At 30.0% G+C, this 19,106-nt stretch overlaps 2 protein-coding genes across 4 annotated transcripts in view; both read right to left on the bottom strand.

Annotated features, from left to right (window-relative positions):
* Nucleotides 1–19,106, bottom strand: part of LOC129912442 (tyrosine-protein kinase Src64B) — a 121,624-nt gene that overhangs the window by 14,629 nt on the left and 87,889 nt on the right. The gene's annotated exons all lie outside the window — the stretch shown is intronic.
* LOC129912441 (uncharacterized) lies at nt 2,296–5,517 on the bottom strand. Its single transcript, XM_055990665.1, has one exon. It carries the CDS (start codon nt 5,326–5,328, stop codon nt 3,538–3,540), a length of 1,791 nt encoding a protein of 596 aa, XP_055846640.1. The 5' UTR covers nt 5,329–5,517; the 3' UTR covers nt 2,296–3,537.

Genomic DNA, 19,106 nt, shown 5'->3' with positions numbered 1-19,106 from the left:
AACTTCTCTGAAAATAACTCCAAAAACTCTTTAAAACAAGTTCAAAACCACTGCCAGACCACATACAAATCAATTAGGAACCCTTCTCAAACTAAACTTCGCCAGAACCAAATATAAAACCACTTCAACACTACTTCCACCTAAATCGAAAACCAATCCAGTATCGCACTTCAGAGCCACTACCAAAACACCTCTAAAACCAGTCCAAACTCACTCAAAAACTACTTTCAAACCATTCCAAATTTCATTTAAACCACTACAATACCACTTGAAAACCACAAAAAATACATGTTTCCGAATAAATATTGCACCGCGAAATGATAAGTGCCTAAGGCCGTTTTTTTTATGTACTTTAACATGTCAATTTCACGTATCTGAAACATTTAAACAAAAAATCGAATAAAAAATACCCTTTTATAATTTAAAAAAGTTGAATTGAATTCAATTCAGTTAATTTATTATTATTTAAAATATAAAAAATAGGGATACTGCCTCCATTTTGTAACTATGTATGTAATTGCAAAAAAGCTTCATATACATAGTCCTTTCAGTTGTAATAAAATAATTAATATAACAGAATTCGCTGCCACACTGCCTACAGGACAATCGTTTTTATTTGCAACTCGTGGACCACATAATCGTTATGCGGAAATAATAAATTGCATACAAATGGTTAAAAAATAAAACACTAACAAAAACACATAACCCAAACCAAACTTTAAATAAACCAAATCAAAGTGAAAAAAGTAATATCGGCTGCGGAAATTGAGTTAATCAAAAAGACATGAGTACAGTTAAGGAAAGCTGTCCATGTGAAACTCTTTGAGTTCGTCGATCAAAAGCAACCGATAACATGAAAAAAAAACTAAATGTTAAATAGGTTACACAAGGTAACACTAGGCAAATCGGAAAAAAATCGCTAAGAAAAATCGGTTAATAACGAAAAATATATTCCTTCTGATAAAACTAATTGCTACCAAATGAAATTGGATTATAGCGACCAAATCAGTTAATACTGAAAAAGTGAAAAAATTGTTGATGACGATATAATCAGTTGGTACTGAAAACAATCAAATCCTACAAAGAAAACTGGTTAATATCGAAAAAATCAGTTGCTTCCGAGGAAATCAGTTGCTATCAAACTAAATCGGTTGATGATAACGAAACCAGTTGCTGCCGAAAAAATGTATTAGTACCGAGAAAATTACAACCAAAGAAAATTGGAGGACACTGGAAAAATCAGTTGCTACTGAGAAAATTGGTTGCTAAAGTCTTAATTGGTTGCTGCCGGAATCGATTGCCACCAAACAAAATCGATTCATATAAAAGAGAGAACAGTTTTTTACTGTTTTATGCAGAAAAACATCAGTTTCTACTTAAAAATCGGATGCTACTAAGGAAGCTAGTTTGTGATGAGAAAAAAGATTTCTATCAAAGAAAATCGACTCATACCGAAAAAATCGTTGGCTTCCGAACAAATAGTTGTTAATACAGTGAAAATCGGTTTCTACTAAATAAAATGTTCTGAAACTGAAAATATCATATTCTACCGAAAAAAAGTTGATGCCGTAAAAAACAATAACTATTGAGGAAACTGTTTGCAACCAACGAAAACTGGTTGATACCGAAACAAATCGTTTAATACCATAGAAATCAGTTTGTAAAAAAAAAATCAGTTTCTAACGAGGTTTGTAATTATAAAAATTATTTGCTCTCAAAGAAAATCGGTTGCTTCAGAAATTTGAGAAAATCGATGAAAATCGATTTTTAAAATAAAAAATCTGCTGGTAGAGAAAATCGGTGAAATCGTGAAAAAAAGAAAATCAGCATGTGTCCTCAGAAAACGGTTTCTACCGATTAAATTGGATCTACTTTTGAGAGGGTCACCGCTTTCCCAGGTATCCGCTTAACACTATTAAACCGGTAAAGTTAGGGTAAAAAAAAGGTTGTTTTCCAAAAAATCGGTTGCCTATGAAATAATCGGGTGATAACGAGACAAATTCCAGATACCAAAGAAAATCGATTGATACACAGAAAAATTCGGTTGGTAACGTGAAAATCATTTTCTAATGGAAACGGTTGCTATCGAAAAAATCGGCTAGTGTCAAAAAATCAGTTCACAAATTGGCTTCAAAGTGGATTCTATCGAGTAGTCAAAATAGTGGAATGTCTTATAAATATATTGGAACGGAACATTGATCAAATCTGATTTAAATTTGTTGAACAAAATTAATGAAAATTATATTTTTTGCAATTTTTAAATTTTGTTTAATAACTTTAAAAGAACAACAACAATGAAAACTGCATCCCGATGCACAGCGGCGACAGACGTCCTACTTTTAAACAGAGCTGTCTCTGTTTAAACTTTTCTTTGGCTCTGGATGCCTTTGTAAATTATAAAATGTGAATACCTTACCGCCAGACAAAGCAATGGGGCCGCCTCAAATTAACTTTAATGTCATTTGTATGTTGTGGTTGGTTTTTTTGTTCGTATTTTTTTTTATAATTTTAATTAGTTTTACTCCATGACATCAACGAACGGATGTCACAACCTAATGCAAGTCCTTTTCAATTTGAATTGTGTGTGGTGTGGAAGTTCCACAAACACACACATATGCATAAATGTATGAAATTGTCGCTCTTATATATATGCGTGTAGCGTATAAAGCATACATATGAACATGCGGGTGAAAAAGATGAAAACTGGCATTGTTGAATGAAGCATATAGCATTTTTGATTATGAGTTTAAATTAATTTGTACATATAATTTTATTTTCCTCTTTTCGTTGTCGTTATTATGAAAATTCTCAAGAGAATCTCATCTTTTCTACATGGGTAGGAGGAATGAGGAGGACAAAAGTGCATGTCATGCATCAGTATGTCCATCAGTTCAGTATACTCATAATAATATCAACGAGACATTAAGAGGGCCACTCATCAGTTTCAATAAAAATAACATTTTTTTTCTTTGAATTAAATTTTAAGTACTCTTTTATTGATGTTACAATACAAATTTTATTATTTTTTATAATTGTAGTGAATTAATTAAAAGTAACCTATTTGAAGAGCCACTTTAATATAAACATTTTTAGCCATTTCTTAGAAAATCGGAAAAAAAAGAAACAAATCGCGAAATTGTGAAACTTCAAATTTGTTTCATTACTTTAAATATAATAGAGGGTGAATTATTAAATTTAATCTGTCCCATAACCTGTGGACAAGCAAGATGCTTCAAACGATACCTCATTTATCAAATTACAATAAGTAGTTTAGAAGCTATGATGGAACATACATTCCCGTCAAACACTTTTGACTTGGACTTGAAAAATTGTTATATTCCTTTTTGAAAAAGTCACTACTCATCAATCCTTTTGTTTGCCAAAGAAACGAAAAAAGAGAATAAATAGAAACATCGTTTAAAACAATTTTTTGGCCTCACAGCAAAAAACAAAAGTATCAATAATTTTATTTTTCTCAAATATATTTATTTCACTCTAAAAATAAGTTCAATAACCAAAAAAACTTTATACTTTACTTTAAAATTCCTGCAATCTCCTCTTCCTGAATAATTCATCTATAAAATTAACAGTGCTTATCCCCAACCCAACCAACCATCCAGCAAATACATATTGGAAATAATCCAAGTTCAATGGCTGAACAAATACCGTTCGATCCACCAACACTTTCGAATGATTCATTGCCACTGCCAAACGAAAAGCTTCTTCCTCCCAATAACTATCCAAGCCGGCTTGTACCACCCTTAAGAAAAAATCAAACAAATAAGGTTGTAAATGGGAGTTCTCACGAAGTGGAAATACAAGGTAATGTGGTCCAAAACAAATATTCGATAAACGAAACATTGGATGTTTAAGTCCACGTTGCTGTTTGTGCAAATAAAACCATCGGTCGTGTTGAATTGTATAGGCAAAGTTGTAGTCGAAATTATCTCGTCGCTTGATTACTTCAAAATACGGAACTGGATAGAGAAGTTGAAGAAATTGATCCCCGAAATGAGAGTACTGTTGAGCTGTTCCCAATTCGTAATCGATAATCATTATACGAAGATTCGCTCGAGAAAGACCTTCAACTGTTTCGATTGGCCGTCGATAAACCTTTTCTGTGCAGAAACTTGTCAAAAAAGTTGAATAGAAGCAGGAAAGTATGAAAGCCAGGAGGAATACCAGACCGAAGAATACAAATTGTCTAATATTCGGAGAAATCATTCGTGCTGACATATTCGAACTGTAAGTCATCAAGGCTAGACTTCGAAAAAAGTAACGCATTCCAGCATCATTGTCTTGAATAGTTGATAGTCTGGGATCAACAAATTTCATCAGTACAGCAATAAAGAGTACACTGAACGCAATAGCAAGCCAAGTTCCCCAATCAAAAGCTGTAACAAAGTACTGATTTTTAGGAACACCAACATGAAATGGCAACATAACACAAAAGTACACCATGTCCAGAGGATAGCTCCATCCGAAATCGTTCAAGAAAAACATTGAGTACGAATGAAAGCTTAATTCCGACTTCTTATCCGGAAGTTGATTTAGTATCATATTTAAGTCCATATTAGGCTGATAGGTCTTGACGAGTGTTATGTTCATATGCTTAGCGAATAACATTATGATGTTTGCATTCCTTCCCACTAAGTGTTGTTTCCCATTTTGTGTGTAGAAGAAAACTCTTGGTACATCTTCAGTAAATGGTGTTTCTATGCGATATTGCTTGAGGTTATTTTTATGTTTCAAGAAAACTTCTCCAGAATCGAGAAGGTGCGTTCGATTAAGCCATTTAACAGTCGGATAAGGATCAATAGTGAATAAACGATTCTGTTTCGTTGGCTTGTCCTCGAAAAGTACCACAACATCAAAGAATTTTTCCTGTGACATCCAGTTTCGCAGATATTCCAAATCTTTTAAAACTACTGGGTGACTTAGGACAATAAGTATTTTCGAATTATGCATTCGATTAAGTCGTCCTTCTGATGTTCTCAAAGCATCAAATGAACCTGGACGAGTTAGAATAATTGGTAAAGAATAATCAGAATTAGTTTTAAAACGTAATTCTTCGCTGGAATAATTTACGAAATGAAACTGAGGAAGTTTTAACTTGTTTACAAAATGTTGAAAAAGATTCGGAAAGTTCTGAAAATCATTTTCGAAAGAATTATCCCGGAATATTGGTAATGTTTCAATTTTGTAAGCAAGATTTATTTTTCCAATAATTTCACAAATAAAAGTGGTGTTATAATTTGAACTGGAGGAAATTTTCAAATGATAAACTATTAGAATTAGGAAATAATTTCGAAATATTAACGACTTCATGTCTTCGCGATGGTTCACTTAGTTTTGAAATGAAAACGTGCAAGAATGATTTATTATTATTGTTTCTTTCATCACATTGTATGTAGGTATGTCAATAACATTTGTTGAGTTATTTAAACATGTCAATCAATTAATAATTACTGAACAGCAAATAAATTTAATTACTTTTCTAAGAAAAAAAAAATTTTACCTGTGCGTAGCAATAATTTTAATGGAAGTTTATAAGCTTTTGCATTGAAAATAAAGTTTGTACACCTTATTTATATCAATTAATTTAATTTATATACTGTTTTGGAAAGGAAAATTTTATTTAAACTCTTTTTTCTGCAAATATGCTGGAAGCTATTTCGTATTCAATACACTTATATCCTTCATTGTACCAAATTTTATTGTTGGTCATCAAGAACCGGCCGTGCAAATATTTTTTTTTTTTTTTGATAAAAAACACCAAATGCACCCCTGTGCACCGCCCGCAAGCAGCATTTAAATAAAGTGGGCTAGCACGAATAAAAATTTGTTTGGATAAATTTTCCTTCTTTCAAACCGCTATAGTAAAAAATGCTTGAAAGGTTCCCTCGGAATTTATTTGTATCGGCACTAAATTTTTCAGGCGAATTCAGCTTTCATTTTATAATTTTTTTTTTGTTCCCTGGAAATTATTTCCTAGGGAGATTAGAGAATATTTCTTGGAAAACACTTTGGAGATTGAAGGTGCCCATAGTAACCATAGTTTATTGAAGACAATACGGGACACTCTATCGAGTGTCATTCTCATCAACAAAGGACAAACATTATTTTCTTTTGCGTTTTTTTTTTAGCTTGACTTGGTATATCAACCAGAGATATAAAAAATCATTTTTTAAATGCATTTGTTTTCCATTACAAATACAAAAATATTTATTGCAAATAAAAAAATTAGCATTAAAAAAAATTTTATTGCAACTGAAAAATATTGATTGCAACTAAAAATATTTTGCATTTAAAAAAATGTTAATTGCAACTGAAAAATATTTGCATTGGAAATAAAATTTTTATTGCAAATAAAAATATTTTGCATTAAAAAATTTTCTGCATTTTTTTTCTAATGCAATTATATTTTTATTTGCAATAAATATTTTTTTTTTAATTTCAAACGCATTTTTTGTAATTGATATTTTTACAACGCTGATATCAACCGGTAACACAATAGGCTTATATGAACTTTTAATGATAAAATGAAGGCGTGCTCTTATATGATCGCAAACTCTTGTTTTTCTATTGGGTGACCAACAAACTTCTACATTTTTTTAACGGATCGGGCTGAAATATTTTGAATAACTTAACAATAATATTCCCCAGTGAAGTACGCAGGATTTTTGTGATCTATTAAATTTGCGAGTTTAATTTTTTATTTGCTAGCGTAAGAACGACTTCACAAGGAAACAATAATCGAAAAAGTTCTTTTGAGTAAAGTTATAAGTGGTACAAAAATGGATAGAATAATAATTTTTGTTAATTTTCTGTTTTTATTTTACATAAAATTGTTTTGTAACAAAAATGGTAATAAGCCATTACAAAATTAGAAAAAAAAAACTTTATAATATACTTTTCGCCAATTTTTAACGGTTGTCCTGAGAAATTTTAATTGAGTTTCAGATTCGTTTTCAAAAAAAAAAAAAAAAAAATGCCAGAAATGTGAAATTAAAAAATAAGTCAAAAACTTATAATAACAAATATGTATTGGTCAATTTTGTACAAGCTTTTGATACAGTAAATCATTTGTTATTTTTTTAAGATAATACAACAACTGCCACGATACTTTTCTTTTGTTACTTGACTAATACAAATCAAGCAGTGAAAGTTGCGAACAGCTTTTCTGGCATCTCTTAGGATTTAATGTTTGGACCTCTTTCATTTGAATGTATATGAAAGATCTGTCTATGAATGAAAATCGTTACTTTCATTATTATTATTATGTATGTGGATGACACAACATTATAAATCATTGAAAAAGAAAAAGGAAGAAAATTCATAGTTCGTCTATATTTAATGGTCTAATGATAAGCCCAAATTTAATCCATAACGAAAAAAAATGTGGATCTAAAATATTTTCATGGATTGTTTTGAGAAAAAATCCTCTTTTTATGTTGAAACCAAAAAATATATATTTCCTTTTTTTTTTGAAAATCAATAAAAAAAAACAAACAGTGACGTAAGAAATTCTTCGAAAGCCAAGGAAAAAACTCGCTGTCAAAAGTCTAATCCATCTAGATGCGGATATGTATTATGTACCCCATATATTAGTACTTTATTGTTATATACACTACATTAAATATAATATTTTCTGTCTATAAAAATATATCCTCCAGTAAAGCTCTTAACCTATCTCATGTTAGAAACTTCAAAGGATGTTACTTGTCTTGAAGTAACAAAAATAAAACCATCCAGGTTCAACAGCATGCGAATGACATTTGAAAAAAAAAAATAAAATAAAAAACAAAACACACACATCCTAGCGTGTTGTTCCTGAAAAATACAGAAATAGTTTTCATCCACACGAAACGAGGCTATAGAATTATTTTCAACGGCAAAACGATGAAGGAAGAAGAGGTCCTTGTTTCTTTTTTTTTATTTTTCTTCTCTGAAAAAAAAGAAAAATGTGCAGTTTAAATGTGCGCAATGGCCCGATAAGGATGTGTTCTTGTGCAAAGTGAATTTAATTGTGGATGCGTTCCGTTGTAACATGGAACGTTCATGATTTCATGAAAATTGCTTACCTACGTCAAATGATGTGATTTTGTTGTTTAAGCCTTAAAAGGGTGTTTCTTACTTGATTTAAAAAAAAATGTTTATGAAAAATGAAAAAAAAAAAAAAAAAACTGTTAATAAAATATTTCAATTTTCAAAAACTTGGATTTTTGATAAAATTTGCTCAAAACTTTTTTCAACCAAATATGTGTTAACAATTTTTTCAAATAATTAGTTTCAAACCAATTTGCAACCAGGTTCAAACCGATATGCAACTAGTTTCAAACCAACTTACAACTAGTTTCAAACCGATTTGCAAATTGATTTCAATCTTGTCTTAATATAATTTGATATGTTAATGGCCAAAATGGCCGCCAAATAAAACTTCAAATCCATACACCCTGTAAATTGTTTCATTTCAGTTTTAAGCCCAAGTGGAAAGTGTGAGTATTACAAAATGTACATAAGTTTGTGCTGCTTGTGGAAAAAACAAGAATACAAAAAAAAAAGAAGGAAAAAAATACTTAATAATCCTTACGAAGACGTTTGCATCTTCATCTTTAGTGGAAAAAAAAGAACCGGAAGCAGAGGAACGTTTTTCCATGGAAAAGGAAATTCTTTGAATTTTTCTTGTCAAACAAAAGAAAAACTTGTATATGGTGCGTTTCAGTTTGAGAGTTTTTCTTTTTTCTTGTTTCAATTTAAAAAGAATTTCTTTTTTTTATTTCAAATAATGTTGCTAATTTGAGTGGCAATAATGATGTTTCAGGAACAGTTTTTTTTTGTACACAATGAATAAATGAATGCGTCTTTGGTTTACATTTAGGTAGGTACAAGTTAATTCGTTAAGAGTATATTTTTTGTATTAAGATGGAATTTTATTATATTATTCATGTAAGTTGTGGAGTTCAATTTGAAAAGAAGATGTGTTTTAAGGAAGAATATTTTGAAACTAATATTAATGAGATGGAGATTTTGATTTCCCGGTCAAGAAGAAGTTGAAGAAATTTTTATTTTACTTGGTTGGAAATGTAGGACAAATTTCAATGGAACTTTGGAATCATGTTTGAAATCTTTTGATTTGAAGTAGGACTTATATGATATGTATTCAATTTATGAGTTATTGCACCACTTCAAATGGTGAATAATATTTTGCAAGATTCTAAAATTTTACAAATTATTTCTATAGATTGGGTTGTTGACGTTTTATCAAGAGTTGTGATATGTTATTCTAATTTCTACAGTACGATGATAACCTTAAGTTGCCATAGGATACGAGTAAAAAAAGTTAAATTCCTTTCAGTAATGTTAGTTGCAAACTTGAATATTCTATTGATAGCAACAAACTAGAAACTCCAGCAAATCGAAACTAATGTGTTATTATGTACAGTACGAATATATTCAATTGTTTATATTTGGTATTTTTTGTAAAAAAAAACCTTTTTTTTTAATGATCCAATAATACTCACACATTTTTTCAGGAAATGATTTTGTAAAGAAGTGGATACAAAACCTTTTTTAATTAAGTGTTGGCTTATGAGGATAGATAAGGATTGATTTTGACCAATTTGAATTTTCGACACTGTTAACACATTTTTTTTTGAGGTTATTAAAAATGTAAAACGAAAAATAAATAAAACTGCACCGTAAATCCTAAACTGCGGAACACCAGAATCAGTATTCTTAAGATTTGGTTTCTGTTTTTATCTAATGGCTATATTTTCTGATTTCAAATAAGAGGTTGATAAGGGAAAAAATCAATGTTCTTAATATTATCGAAGAGGTTTTCCACTTATTTTAGTTTCATTATATTTAGGGCCGAATTACTGCATACGTTCGTTAACGTATGGCCGCTTTATGTCCCTTTCTTTTTCTACTAATTAAATAGAGACAACAATAGTCAAAATGTATGATCGTAATCGTGTGTCGTGATTCGACCCCTGATCAATGGTACAAAAGATAATTTTTGTAAAATTAAGTTTTTGCAGTAGCAGTCTTCAAAAACTTCTTAGCTAATCTATGAAATTTTACCTGAAATATTTGTACACAATTCTTAGAAATTTTTTTGTACGCCTTGAAGTGAAAGTTAAGCATTTCAGTTCTTCTTGATAGCATATTTGTTGTAGTGAACTATCTTATGGAGATTTTTGGTAACTTAAATATAATAATTTCACCAAACGAATTTAAGTATTTCATTGATTGAAAATTCCGTTTAATTCATTTTTCCCCAAAAATGATGGCAAAAAGGTTTACTAATATTTCGTTTTGCTACTTTACAGCTGGCTTAGCCTTGAAGCAATGTGTATAAATAATTTACAAGAAGTTCGTACAAACCTTAAATGCAAGTCTACATTTTTTATTATAAAAAAAAAAAACAACAAAAATGTCGACTTTCGAAACGCATTTTTATCAGCTGCACTTCTTGAAAATGATTCATTAATTCTTTTTAAATCGTCTACTAATCACCTAGAAAGGTTTTTATTATTTTATTTTTAACTTTTCTCAACAAATTCCAAGCACGCATGTCGGTAAAGTTATTATAGACTTTTATGCTAGATAATGGTGAAACATAATAATAACCATTTCTCTTTCTTTGTGTTTATAATAATCTATAGAGACACTGGAAACCCGACAAAGACTTGCCGCTTCATTTGTACATGCATATATGATTATTCATATTGAATTCTTTCGTCTTATGTGGCTTTGTGTCTTCTTTAACCTTTTTCGTATTAACTACCATCTATATGTGTGATATGAAAGAAATCATGAATAAGTAATTAAGCACTCTGGACTGATTATTATAAGCATACCTAAGCATAATCACTGAACTAACGTGCTACAAAAGCATATAGTAGAATACACGCAAAAATGAGGATAAAACTTAAATGAACATTTGCTTTTTTTTTTTTTTTTTGTTATTCATGTGTCCACATGGGATTTATAAAGCTTCATCAATTATTTGCTCTACCAGACCTATGAATTTAATAAAAGATACAAACAAAAAAAAACAAAAAAACAATAGAAACAATCCCCAACCTCGTCATTTATGTAACTCTCATTCTCCTTCCATTTGTCCAATTTTGGTTCTATGTCAAATGAAAATCTATACCATATTTTGAATTGTCATGCAACTCTGAATGAAAATTGCAACCCAAGCAGCAGCTCATGCAGAAGCAACAACAAACAAAAACAACAATCATCATAACTATAATCATCAAATTACATGATTGTACCTCAACTGAATCATTTACAACAAAGTACCCTCTTTTCTGTCCAAGCCCCCCTGTAACAAAAAAAAACAAAATTCAACAATTCAACAGCAACAACAAAAAGAAAAAAACACCTTCCATCTCACCGACATGCTATATCATTGTGCGGTCGGTGTCGTGCTTATACCGCTCTTCTCTTGAAAGCATTTCATTTATGCCCCATAAACCAGGGACGGATTTGAAAAATCATCAGCGCCCAGAGTGGCCCCAGAAAAAATCAGTTATCTCAATATTTTTATTTTGTCAAATTTAGGATTTTTTTACATCTGTCAAATTTCAAAATACTTCAATTGTCATTAAAACACTACAATCCACAGAGATATTTATTACAAACAATTTTAAGTTAAGGAATCTAACTATTTTAGTGACATTTAGCATATTTTGTAATTTGACAGATGTCAACGCTTTTGACAATATCACAAACTGTCAGTGTCAAAAAATCCATCTTTATCCATTTTCTACCAAGAAATCAGATATTGTAAAAATGATCATTTCCAAAAAAGTTCGCTTAAACTTTAAAATTTTCATTTTTGAATTCGCCTTAAAATTCCAACAAAATTTTCGCCCCATTAAGAGGAGCTTATGTCACCTAAACATGAGTTAAATCAACTTTGTTCATATAGATATTCTATACTTCATCTACTTTCCCATCTAAAACACGTTGTCTGTTGATGTCGATGTTGGCCAACTAACAACACGAACACACACAACGAACCCGGTCGGTAGGTCGATCTTCGTGTCGGTTTGTGTGGTTAGAAGTATAGAAGCTCACAGTTAATGCTATTAAATGAAACTGCATGAATCTATCCCAAGAGTGAAATTGCTATATCGACCCGTGTCATTTTATTTTAATGGGTTGGGGTGACGCTTCAACTTTTACCAGGACACTACAACGACGATGTTATGTGCGGCGTCAGAAACGGAGGCAATATGGTGTTGGTAACATTTTCTGCTTCCTTTCGTTCTTATTTATTTATTATTATTTTTCTTTTTTTTTTTTTTTTGTTGCCTTGTGTGGCATAAATATTTGATTAGAAGAAAAAGTATAATTTCATAAATACAAACTGGGTCAACCTCACAAGAGTTGGTTTTCTACTGCTGCTGCTGCTGCTTTTTGATGGTGAAAAGTGGTATACTTGTACTAGGGATGATGATGATGATGATGCAACAACACACAGGCCAACTGGGATTTTACTTTAAAGAGCCTTTCAACAGGTTTTGCTTTTTTTTCTTGCCTTTGCAACATCAAAACAGAACTCAAAAGGGGGACGAGATAAATTTGCATATCTTAAAATTCTAACAAGCAATCCATTGTCCGACAGGAGGAAACTCAGAGCATACCCTATTTGTGGATAGAATATAAAATGTTAACATTTTTCAACAAATCATTTTTTGGGCTAAATTAGGTTTACTAGGACTTTGCGGAATAACAAAAGTCAGATTATAAAGACATATTTTATACTTCGTTGAACCAAAAAATATTTACCTACATAAATTTTTCTTTAATGGAAGAAATGTTTCCTCTCGGTCAATATTCTTACATCCAGCATCAAAAATTGCACTTTACTCGATAGGATTCAATTGAAAGAACTTTTCCTTGTCAAAGGCTATCAGAAGGTCCAAAAATTTTAACCAATCGTAGTCAAACTTCAACTAATGTTGCGAAACGGAGTGTAGGGTATGAATTGCAAATTGCAGGAATATTAAAGTAAAACTTCTGCTGGGAAAGTCATGATGACTGTCATATGGGATAGTAAAAAAATTTAGTTCTTGTCACAACACAATGAGCTGTTCTAGAATTTTGTCGCTTTACTAAAATTTGTGCTCGAAGAATTTCAGCCAAATGACCTTCGTTTATTTTTACGGGCACTACTTGGTGGGAGTAGCGTTTCAGAAAAAATAACAATTCTCGAAGAAACACAATTTTAAGGAAAACCCAAACAAATTTTGAAAAAACCATTTTGGGTAAAATTTTTTTGGAAAAAAGCCCATTTTTTCTTAAAAAAACAATAATTTTTGGAACAAGATATAAAAAGAAATGATTTTTATAGAATAGTTAATAGACATACCTAAATAGTTAAAAAAAAAGTTTAAAAAATGGGTAAAACTCTTTTGGGAAGAAAATTGAATAAACAATTTTTTTTTTGGAATTGCATTTAGAAACAAAAATATTTTTTGAACAAAACAAACATAATTTTTTTGGATAGAAACATTTTTTGACAAAAAAAAAGAAATAATTATAAAACATATGTAGCTATAGCAGAGTAAACATTTTTTGAAAAAATAACAATTTTTGTTAAAAAAAAAATTGGAAAAGAAAAATGTTTTGTAAAAAAAAAAATGAAACAGAAAGAACATTAAAAGAACAATTTTTGAAAAATTAAAATTAAAAAATGATTAAAAAAAATTTTTGAAAAAAAAAACAAAAAAAATTTGAAGTTAAAAAAAAACAATAAAGAAAAATAATTTAGAAAAAAAAAAAAATTGGAAAAAATACCAAGCAATTTTTAAAAAATAAGAACAATTTTGTTAAAAAAAATTATTTTTTGTAAAACAAATTTTTCGGGTGAGTAATTAGAAAAAAAAAAACTTTAAAAAACAAAATATTTTTTAAACAATTAATGTTAACATTTGAACATGCGCCGCAATGGACTTTCAGAGAAAATAATTTGGCGAGCGTGTTGCGTCGGGATGTTTCTTGAATAAGTAAATTGCGAAAAGTTATTTGATTCATTTTGGTGGTGTGGAAAAAGATAAACTTATTTTTCATTCTTTATAAAATTTGTTATTTGGTACTTTTTCGATTAAACTTGAAACATTTGTATGCATAATGCGGCATCGCTGTGTGAGCTTTTGGTTGTGATAGACTTATGCGTTAAACATGATGCAGAGTGAAATGCAAACGTCCTATCTAACCTGTACTAACAATTTTTGTTGGACAGAGTATAATTGAATTTTTCGCCATTTAAGCGAATCATTGAAAAAAATGATGTAATTCTATCAATATTATTCTGTGAGATCATAAATGCATGACTTCTTTATTTTTTTTAGTTTTCTGGATACAAAGAACTCTGATAAAATACATTCGTTGAGTAGTTCCTGGCGCAAAAGTTCATGTCAACTCCTTTGCAACAAATGCAACGCACCCTATTGCAAAATTAAAATAAAATTCCCTAGATAACTTAAACAAGCGAGGGTGCACTCATATTTCTAGCAGAAACTTACCTACATTTATATGAAAAATAAAAACTTTTCAACATCCGTTGTAAATTTGTCAATTACCCTAGATACAAACCTAGAACCTACCTACATTCATATTCAGAGTAGGGTACATATGTACCTAAAATGTACAAAAACCAAACAAGCTTGAAATATTTCTCATATCCGACGACAATATTACTTACATATGCATCTAACATGTACAATGTACATACTTGTGCCTATATTAAATGTTCTTAAGACCATTTAAGCAATATGGCACTCTTGGGTTCTATTATAGCGACCACAATCTAACCATCAAGTGATGGTAGTTGGTGGTGGTGGTGAATGGTAATGGTGGAGTTGAGAACGATGATGTCTTGAAATGCAAAAACACCATGTGCTTAGTTATGCTTAGCAATTAGCACTTCTGCATAATAAACTGGATTAAATTGTAGCTAATACATTAAATTGACATTCTTGTCGATTTAGATTAACTAAACGTGAATAAATTTCAAAATCATTTTGTCTTCGAATTCAGAATTATTTAATGTACTTCTATAGTGTTTGTAGGAGCTTCTTTTAAAGTTTAATTTAAACAGGATGTTTCAAATTAATAGTAAGATGTTGTCTCATTCAAATTGAGGAATACATTTATTTTTATTTTTTAAAGATGAAACCAATAACAATTTTTAATGTAATTTTCAATGAGAAATTTTTTTAATGGCTTATATAGAATCCTTGTTTCCATAGAAATTTCTGAAAATCATTTTAACAAGAAAAACAAATTTAAACGTTAAATCCCGAAATTATTTGTTTCCAAGAGACTAGAAAATATTTTGGCATATTCCATTTGTTATCAATGCCCAATTCAAGTCAATCGATATAGACTTATCTTGTTTTATATTAAAGAAATTTCTTAGTAAACAAGTTAAATGAATATTTATCTGGACAACATCAGGAAGAAAGTATCCTGTGGGTATAGATAGATATGTATTTGTATATACTCGTGGCAATACAAGATAACCAATAAACGACTTTGTTATGTTCGACGACAAAGAAATTTATTAAACAGTTTTATTGGAAAAGGCAGGATATTTGCCGTCAAAATTTATAGCAAACAATTGTAATTGAATTCATTGTTTAATTTATGTTACGACAAAAGTTATAATGCTTTAGGGAAATATTAATAAGCTTTAAATATGTATTTAAGGTTTGCTTGAACGGAAATTATTTAAAAAAGTGTGTCAGTTGATTGAAATGATAATTTTTTTTTAGAGCGCATAATGAAAGAAAATTAATAGATGGCCATTGCGTGTATTTTAAAACATTGTATAATGCTGATATAATGAACTGCAGAGAAGGTATCTACAGAGTCATTACTTCTAAGTATAATTGTGTAGAACCAATAAAAAAAATATTTTTTGAAGCTTTATTAACGGTACTTGTCAAAATGTTCAAAAACACACATTTTTATTTTTTTTTTTTTTTTGAAAAATCCATTTTTTGATAACAAGTTGATGAATTCGAAATTTACAAGTAGTAGTAAAGAGTATTTTTTAAAAATGACATACAAACTTAAAAAAAAAAAAAAAAAAAACAAATAAATATAAAAAACAGTCGTGCAAAAGAAGTGTCTCAGGCACTGGTTGAAATTCACAACCAGTTCATCCTGATAGAGTGGACTCATATATTAGGGTTTAATAATATGTAGTTTTAATCATTTTACCCTACTTTTTCACAAATTCTAAATCCTAAGTATTCCTTAAAAAAAAAAAACACGAAATAAAAAATGTTTCCAAGCTTTACAAAAAGATAATAGACTCTTTCTGACTTTTATCTTTAGCTTCTTCTTTTTTATGATTATTATTACATAAAACAGATTTACAAACTCATTTTTATTTACATCTTACCTCAATGTGAATATTGTGTAATAAGAAGTAAACAAACTCATAAAATAACTCTAAAAACTCTTCTTTATAAATCTTTAAAACCATTATGGTTTATAGGTATATTTTTACCCGCACAATCCGTAAAAAAAATAGGCTAATGAACTTTAGTTCTTCAAAAAAAAAAAAATACACATGTAAAATGAATATTAAATGAACCATGGGCGGTCACATTTAAAATATTAACAGCTGTAACATAAAAAAAAAAAAAACAGCCCACTTTAATAATTCAAGCCTAAAATAAAAAAAACTCCATTATCACGACTCAAAATAGTAAGAACAATATTTTTAGTCTTCCCCCTATTGATGAACTTATTATTATTTCATCGAAATTGGGTCACACACAGAAGTTTATCTAAGAAAATTATGAATTAAGCAATTGAGTTCAATCGAGAACAAAAAAACACTAATTTACTTCCGCAATTTAAAAATGTTTACAGAATTAAAAAAAAAAAAACAAAAAAAAGACAAAGGGAAGATACTACTTAGAAAGGAAGACTCTTCCGTCATTATCACTGAATTATCTTTTTTTTTTTCTTTATTTTGTCTGTGTGTTAAAAAATGGTTTAGGGCAAGCACAACCCACATTTATAACAGTTTCATTGCTATAAAGCATCTTAAGAAAAAAAAAGAGCACAAACTTTATTTCGGTGTTTCAAAGTGGATTTTTATTCTTTTTCCTTTGAAGTTTTATTATGATAGAGTACATCGAACTTCGTCCATTATCTTTTTTATTAAAAGCATGGATAAAAAACTACATTTTTCCAGCATGCGGAGAGACAGACAGGCAGACAGAATCACAAATTCGATAAGTGCTTGAATTTGATGGAGTATGTGAGAAAACACACTCGAAAGACAAGATGACAAAACATATGAAAAATCTTTACCGGTTGGATTTGCTTTTATAGAGCACTAAGGCGCATTTTGCAAATCAAGGGCGTTCAGGAAAAAAAATGGGGTTGAGAGTTCTCGGATAAAGACATAGAAAATGATGCCTCAAATCCGTCTTCGAAAAACCTTATGTCATGGAAACATAAAGTCGCCAGTGGACACATTTTTTAAAATCAATAAAAAAAAACAAACATAATAAAATACGAGAAAAAAAATGTTATATTTAAAGTGGATGACGACAATACACATCAAATAGCAATTTAGTAGGACAACAGTAATTGTGAAGGAATCTCTGATGCGAAGGATGACTCAGAGTTGACAGCAACTCGTTTTGCAGCAATATATTCCATTTGTCGGATTTCCAGGGACAACCATGTCAGCGGCGGCGATGAATACGACAACGACTGACGGCATCAGAAAATTTATGCCACATACGAAAAAAAAAAAAAAAATAAGGATATGTGTGTCCTCTCTCTCTTCAGACAAATAGGACATAAATATATTTTGATGAGCACACTTCGAAGTAGCATTGCATTGTTCTTCTTCCACTCAATGTGACATCCCAGTGCAAAAGTGATACTGTGTTTTTGGATGGGTAGAAGCAGATCGTATGTGTGATGAGATTTGAGTTATTGAGGTCAAGATTTTTATTTTTCACAGAATCATTTTCAAGGAAATTGAAATAACCGTTTGCTATTACCTGCGGGGAAAATGAAAAAGCTTTTTTTATGGATACCTATTTATTAGGTTTTTCCTTTTTTTTAATTGCGAAATTAAAAATATAAAGTTTTGAAGGATTAGAGCGTCTAAACTTATGAATAAATACAATTGAAAATAAGCGTTTTAACAACGTCGATTAACTTTCTAGACAATATTTTTCATTTGCATAGAATTTGTCCAAAAATAATTTTTGTAATCCAACATTAAAAATTGATTTGCAAAAAAGTATAGGTAATATCAGCATGAATTCTTGGTATTCAAATCAGGGTTTGTTCAAAATACTGAAAAATGAAATACCGAAAATCCAAAATCACGAAAACCCAGATTTCCGAAAATCTAGAATCCCGAAAGTTCATATTCCCGAAAATCGAAAATCCATAAAACCCAAAACTACGAAAACCCAGAATCCCGAAATCCCAAAAATTTATATAAAATGAAAATTTTGCGCAACCGTCTACGGAAATAATGATTTTTTCTAACTAGTTTTTCTGTTTTATTTTTAGGGTTTTCGTCTTTTTGGGTTTAACGGATTTTGGGTTTTCAGAATTATTTGTTTAGCGATTTCTGATTTTCGAGATTCTGGGCTGTCTTATATCCGAATTTCAGGATTGTGTCGTCTCCCGCACCCAAAAACAAAACACTTCAAAAAAGGTTAATCGAAAACATTGCTCAAAGATTATCCCTGACAACGGAATACTTCAGCATTAGCACGCTGATCAACGTTGAATCAATGATCCTAAGACTTACTTAAAAACATTTTTTAATCAAAGGAGAAACAATTTTGAAAATTTAAATATTGTTACCAAACTTATGCTTTAATTGCAGTTTGTAATTTTCAACAGCGATATAACTGCCTAATAACCAATCATAAAGTTGTAAAATCAGACTCCAGTGGCTGCCAATTTGTTCTTCTTTTTTTTGTTTTTTTTTTTTTTATCGAAACCAACATTTTCAAAAAACATTGTTTTTATTTTCGTTCAAAAAATTGGGACCTATTTTCTTATTAATGACTGCAATATCAGTC

This window comes from Episyrphus balteatus, chromosome 2 (assembly GCF_945859705.1).
Source record: "Episyrphus balteatus chromosome 2, idEpiBalt1.1, whole genome shotgun sequence".
In the NCBI taxonomy this organism is placed as follows: Eukaryota; Metazoa; Arthropoda; class Insecta; order Diptera; family Syrphidae; genus Episyrphus; species Episyrphus balteatus.
Note: the sequence above shows the minus strand (reverse complement) of the source record. Positions and strands in the feature narration are given on the sequence as shown.

Coding starts and splice junctions, on each gene's coding strand:
- LOC129912441 (XM_055990665.1), bottom strand. CDS start 5,328: ATGAAGTCGTTAATATTTCGAAATTATTTCCTAATTCTAATAGTTTAT.